This window comes from Cottoperca gobio, chromosome 13 (assembly GCF_900634415.1).
Source record: "Cottoperca gobio chromosome 13, fCotGob3.1, whole genome shotgun sequence".
NCBI classification, from domain to species: Eukaryota; Metazoa; Chordata; class Actinopteri; order Perciformes; family Bovichtidae; genus Cottoperca; species Cottoperca gobio.
Window position 1 is genome coordinate 11,906,987 of NC_041367.1, and position 7,093 is coordinate 11,914,079.

General features: G+C 41.0%; 1 protein-coding gene across 1 annotated transcript; it reads left to right on the forward strand.

The window, feature by feature from the left end:
* The first annotated feature begins 268 nt into the window (after positions 1 to 268).
* LOC115017920 (zinc transporter 1) lies at positions 269 to 5,692 on the forward strand. Its single transcript, XM_029446654.1, is given in 7 exon segments — positions 269 to 393; positions 1,357 to 1,941; positions 2,521 to 2,717; positions 2,719 to 2,794; positions 3,384 to 3,661; positions 3,827 to 4,014; positions 5,110 to 5,692. Coding segments are annotated over 6 exon segments (1,629 nt in total). The 5' UTR covers positions 269 to 393; positions 1,357 to 1,364; the 3' UTR covers positions 5,423 to 5,692.
* The last annotated feature ends 1,401 nt before the right edge of the window (positions 5,693 to 7,093 follow it).

Genomic DNA, 7,093 nt, shown 5'->3' on the forward strand with positions numbered 1-7,093 from the left:
ACCTTCCACATTTTTTTTTAGACATGACCTTATGATCTGGTTATAATCCTGACAACACAATGGGGATTTAATTAGAGCAAATTAGCTTCACAGGATCTGCTCAAAGTGTGTGAAGGGTGGGTGGGCTGTGTGATCGTCCACTGGAGGTATTTTCTCCCACCAACGAGCCGAGGAGGGAACGCACACAGGGATGACTGAGGAGAGGACGATACCACTCACCCCCTCCTCCTCCTCTGCTCACATGACTGTGATTAGAGGAGGAGTGTGGTGGGACACAGAGAGGGAGAGATGGTGAGCACGATGAATGACATTTTTCTGATTTCGCCGCACAGATCACATCCAAGAACTCCACTTGTCTTTGATTGCTGGCCGAAGGTCGTCCACTTTTCTGGGGTAATTCAACTTTATACTGAAAAGAAAAGGCGTAGATCGTCAACATTTGTTGCATTTGTTTTAGATTTGGATTCCCCAGTTCTGCTTGTGCAAATAGTTTGTTTTCTGTTACATGTACTTCCATGTATCCATGACTTACAGTCAGTGGTGGAATTACTCAGATATTTTGCTCAAGTAAGAGTAGTAATACCACAGTGTAGAAATATTCTGCTACAAACAAAAGTCATGGACCCAAATTTTAATTAAGTAAAAGCATCAAAATTCTAATACTTACTCTAAAAGTAAAAGCACTCATTATGCAGAATGGCCAATTTCAGAATAATGTATTATATTTTTGTTTTGTAATTATTGATGCAATAATGTGTACATTACTTTAATGTTACAGCTTTTAAAGTTGGGGCTTATTTAAAATATAGTGCTGGTGTAGTTGAAATTAATATTAAAAGCAGTGGGAAGTGACTTAGTACATTTACTCAAGCACCGAGCTACTTAAGTGTTGTCATTTTATGAAACTTTATGCTTCTGCTTTACTACATTTCAGAGGGAAAGATTACACTTTTTTTACTTGACTACATTTATCTGACAACTGGAGTTTGCAGATTAACTTTTTACACATTATTAAGCATATGATCAATGTAAATTGATCCAGCAGCATGAGTGCACCATAACGTGGTATCTAATCAGCTAAGACTAAGCTCTAATTTTATTTGCTGTGCATCCAAAAATTGTTGTTTCCTTCTGCAAGAAGATACGGGCCACTAAGACAATATTAATATATTAATACTAGTTAATTTTAATATTAACTAGAAATAGAAAGAGGGGAGAAAATGCTAATTCCTTTTTAAATCATATTAACATCTAACATCTTTTTTTTTTGCATAATGTAGAATACGCAACATGAATGTTGTAACAAGTGTTTGTTTGAGTGTGTGAAGTGTTCTAGTGTGCTCTTTATAATCTCAGCTGCAGGTATGAGGGTGCTACACTGGTGCATGCTGGGAGTGACCATCCTCCTGCTGGTGTGCGAGGTCACCATCAGTCAGCTGTGCAAGTCCCTCATCACCTTAGTGGATGGTTTCCACACGATCTTCGTCCTCTTACGTATGGCTCTTCCTCCTCCTCCGACAGCAAGCATGAGTAAACCTCCGCTCTCCTCTGTGGACTCCTCCACATCTCCTCCACATGCTTCCTCCTCTTCAGCAGCACTTCCCACCACCCTGCCTGCAGAGTCATCCACCAAACCTCTACCTGGGAGCCAGGCTGGTGGGTTTCTGGACTGCGGTGTGTCCTTCACCGGCAGCAGGATTCGGCCTGTCGGGACTTTCATCTCCGCTCTCTTCCTGACCTTTATGTGTCTCTCTTACTTCCTGGAAATCATTAGCTTTTGCCTGGACCCACACCCAGTGCAGCGCCCCCTCCTGCTTGTGGTGGTCGGAGGTGTCAGTCTGCTCCATAAGATGCTGGTGGTCTGGATGAACTTGGATCAGCTGCAGGATGAGAATGCTGGAGTCAGAGAGACCGATTCACACCTTGAAGTGAACCACAGAGGTAACATTACCTACAGATTACATGTGCACAAATATACTCTGTTTGAATCCAACCTGCAAATCTGCAAAGGCCCCGAAACCTATTTTCCATTAATTGATACTTACTTGCCATTGCCCCCCCCCCTGTGTTGACTATGTTAGAAGATGGCCGTGGTTCCTATTCCCCCAGAAGTGTTTAGTAAGGTCACAGTGACCTTGACCTTCAACCCCCCCGAAATCTAAGCTGTTTTTTCAACCTGAAAACATAATGGCTTCAGAACATATAAAAAGTGGATTTTGTTTAGGCGTGCTTTGTACATTATTATGAAGCATCTAAAAAGTGTACTTTAAATGTATAAAATACTGCGGCAGAGCGCCTCTCTGTGTCTCACCGAGTTAATCATGCCATGGGAAAGCATGAACTTACACTAGCATTATGTAAGAATAATCTTTTACTACAAAATAATTACTGTGCCTGTCCAGGTGATGATATTGTTCTGACAGATTTCACTTTGAAGTAGCAGCCAAGTGTATATTCAGCTGTAAGGAACATCAAACAGTATCCATGTTTGCTTTTCATTCCTCTGTTCAACTCCCACAGTCTTGGCTGCAGAGGAAACCAAAGGCCAGCCTGAGCCGGGGCGAGTCTTGGATGATATTAACCATGTTCAATCTGCCATGAACGACTCACTCCACAACGGAGCGCTTGTCCTCTGTAACCTGGGAATCTCCAGCGTCCCTGACATTGACTCTCACGCGGCATCACAACAGCCAGAAGACCACCTGCATGCAGCCGCTTGCACAGGAGAGCAGGGACTGTGGAGCAGGCAGCGCTGTTGCAGATTTGAAGGTTCACAGGTGCATGGGACATCTTGGTAAGAGAGCTCAGCTCCTTGCACTGTCACCTTTCTCACTTCTCACAGTGTCCTGTAGAAATGGAGTCACATGAGAAAATAACATGAATTCAAAGCTATCATAAGTTTATTTTTTCATATGTGACTAAATAAAATTCCCTATTTGTTATGGGTTATTATATGTATGTGATAAATGTGATGAGTAAAAAGAATAACCATGAATGAACAGGATGATGTCAAAGTAGAGCTGGGCGATATTGTAATACTGCTGTTTAGCGACGTTAAATGATTATCGTTAAAAAGTTTTTTAAATAACTGAGGTTTGAAGTTGTTTGACATATTTGATGAGTTTTTGTTGTAATTGCATTATGCAACAGTTTGAATAACTTACTTATAGAAATCTTACGTATCAAAATACTCAGCTCTAGTATATCAAACCACAGAGTGAGAAAGACTGAACTCAACCTGTTTCCAGAAAGCATGGTGTTGACATGATAGTCACAAGTTATTAAGGAAAATGTGATGTTGTTTCCTATCTCTTCAGAAGCAGGTGCACCGTTGCTCTGGTCTCACAGCTCTTAAACATGTTTAACTGTTTTGTCCTCTTCAGACAATCAAAATGCATTTAATGCCTCCCCAGTCTGCAAGTCATCACTTCACATCGAGAGGACCGTACCAAGCAGCCAGTGGCCAGTCAGTCTCCTTTCGTTCGTCCTCGTCCTTCAGGGCCTTTGTACCGCTCTTCTGGCTCTGATCAACAGCCTGGTGATGCTGCTGATCGGCCCACGGTGCCTGCACAGCTCTGGAACATGTGGCCTCTTGGTTTACCTGGATCCTGGCCTCTCCCTGCTGGCTGTGATTACGCTCATTGCCTCAGCTGCACCACAGGTCAGGCTCTCTGTGTTTATGTCATCCCATTTAGTTGGAACTTTGCTTTCAAGCATTCATAGCTTGATCTCATATCAAGAGCAAATTGAGAGTTCAATCTATTAATAACAATAATACATATTTGCTTCGGCTGTATCCAAACCTGTACTGACTAAATCTCCTCAGGTGCACAGGTACGGACTTCTGCTGCTGCAGGCCACACCGCCACATATTTGTGCGTCTGATCTTGAACGGAGGATTACGTGTGTCCCTGGGGTGCGAGCTGTGCACGACCTGCACATCTGGCAGTTAACTGAATCATTCACGGTGGCCTCTGTCCATGTACACTGCCATGCTGGGTTTCCAGTGCACAGGTGAGGTGGAAATGTCTGATGTTTATACCTGGTGGCTCTAACTGTTCATATCAGGGCTGTTGAGGAATTCTCAATTCTGATAGGTGGGAAGGTATGGATTAATGTTTTGTGACCGAACAGCCACTGGCGGTTCTCGACCATATCAAATGGGGGGGCCAGGCTGAGGCAACATTTTTAGGGATTTGAGGGATACCAAATGTATAACTGTTACGTACCTCCGTACCATGATGAGATACAATTTCCCTCTTTAGGGATAAATGTGGGGTGAAAAATGTCTGAAAATATTATTATTATTATTATTATTATGATTATGGCGACATATTATTGTTTTTACTGTGGTAAAATAGTTTTATGGCGTCTTCATGCCTGAACTGGACCAAACTCGTTTTAATAAAGTGTTTCTGAATCTTTGAATCTAACATATTTATCACCTGTAGTGACGCCATGTGAAGCCACCTTCTTATTTCCAGACAGCCAATCACAATGCTTCTGCTTTGCATAGCACATCACAGACCAGACTACATTTTCCTTTTGGGCTGTTATTTGACATTTATAGGTTTTAAGACATCCAGCACGTGATTATACTTTGTGTACAGGAGCTCGCTGTGATAACAGCAAACTAACAGCACTCATTGTGGTTACACCCTGACCTAGAAGACTCCTGTTGGTATGAGGTTTATATAGATCTGACAGCCATGATAAAAGTGCCTGGATGAGCCTCGGTGGTCCGGGGTGCAGGCTTCAAACCTGTAGCTGCTTAGCGGCAGAGTGGTTCAATTCCACCTTTCAGGTGGTGAATGTTAAAAAGTGTTGGCTGTGCACAACCTTTGCCAATATCAATAATACATTTGGAAAATATATGAAAAGAAAATGCTATCAATCATCTTTAACTTTGTTTATTGTGCGTTTTGTCTCTTCTTCGGTTGGTCAAAATACGAGTGTGGAGAGGTGGAGAGAGAGTCTGAAACCATAACAACAAAAAGTTACTTGATGGAGGATTTAAGAGCACCCCTAAAGGCTGGTTATCATAAACATGTTTTTGTCCAGATTAAAAACTCGATATTGTATCAATGCAGTCATTTCACACATGTCCAGGTGTGCTGATCTGATGTCGGGCGTCACTAAGGTGCTGTGCAGTGTGGGAGTGAGCTGCTGCACCATTCAGCCAGAGTTCGCCTCCTGCTCTGGGTCCTCTGCAGGCAGTGAGGGGGACGCCTCGCCTGTCGTCCACAGAGCGGACCCCTCCCTACCTCCTCTTCTGTACTGCAGCCTCGCCTGTGGAAAGGCATGCGCTGGGAATATGTGCTGTTCTTCTCTAGAGGAGGAGACCAGAACCCTGCAGGCACCAGCAGCTGGGGAAACAAAGGAAGAGCCTCAGACACTGGTCATCGAGAACACCTTCCTCTGACTGCAAGAACATGAAAACAAGAATATAAATGAATGTGAAAATAACAGATTTGAAAGTGTAATCTCTCTCAAAACACTGCCTGCACATTATATGTAAATGTTCTGTTAGTTTTGTAACATTAACACAGTGCTGCACCAAAGATCTTTATGCAATATCAAGTGAAATTCTTTCAAAATGGAGGCAATGTTTTCTTGTGTTGCTTCATTTGTACCTGGAACCTCTGACTTCTGATTAACTTCTTTATTCTCTCCCACGTATGTACTGAAATAAAACAACTTTGTTGTACTAAATGTATCTCTTATCATTTTAAGATCATATGAAATGTATTGATCCCGGTGTCACAGCAGCAAAAATATAAAAACTAATTCATATAGATAAGTAATTTAATCCTGTATGCATGAGCATATACACAATGAAACACATTTAATAGTATATACACACAGTGGTGGAAAGTAACAAAGTACATTCAAGAAAGTATTTTGAGGTTCTTCTACTTCTACCACTGCACTTGTCTGACAGCTATAGTTATTAGACACTTTACAGATTAAGATTTTACATACAACCATGTTCAGTTTATTGAAATAACATTCATTGTTATAGATTAAACTACACAGTGTATGAATGTATAAGTATGAAGTTGCCGAGTGTTGGAGATATCATCTGTAGAGATGTCTGCCTTCTCTGAAATATGAAAGTGTCAAAAAATACATTTGAAAAACTCAACAGCAATGTCTCTTCCCAGAAATCTTCTTCTTTACATAATTCAGATTAGTTATCGAAAAGCACAAGTCATGAGACAAATTTGTTGGTGGGATGAATATTATATTAATGTTATCTGTGCCTTTCCGGCTATGACATGTCCCAAATGGATTTTTTTTTCATGGCAAAAATAGCTGCCCACTGATCCTAACACTATGATGCAGTGTCTAAACGTTGCTGTGTATGCTGTCCTGTGTACATGTGTGACGATAAAAAGAGGATTCAAAATCCTCCATCCATCTCCAAACTTGAATATTTGAATACATGTCTAATATCTTTATAATAGAACAATTATCGTGTGTTCTTTCACATAACTAAAATCTATGGAAGTGTGAAAAATACTATGTCAAATTATTCCTATAGCCTATATTCTTTATCTTGTAAATGGTCCTTAATCTCACCTGGGGAAAGAGGCTTCTACCACATAAAATCATAACACGTAGATATAAGAACAATGTTATTCCTCAGGCCATCAGCCTTACCACTTTCATATCATCTTTGATTTTAGAGTTGTGAGCTTTCTTGCTTTTTTGTCTATTCTGTCTGTCTCACCGTGATCAAATGTGTTTTATTATGATTATGGCAACATTTTATTGTTTTTACTGTGGTAAAATAGTTTTATGGCGTCTTCATGCCTGAACTGGAGCACTGGACCAAACTCGTTTTAATAAAGTGTATCTGAATCTTTGAATCTAACATATTTATCACATTTGGTGACGCCATGTGGCACCGCCTTTCTATTTTCAGACAGCCAATCACAATGCTTCTGCTTTGCATAGCACATCACAGACCAGACTACATTTTCCTTTTAGGGTGTTATTTGACATTTATAGGTTTTAAGACATCCAGCACGTGATTATACTTTGTGTACAGGAGCTCGCTGTGATAACAGAAAACTAACAGCACTCATTG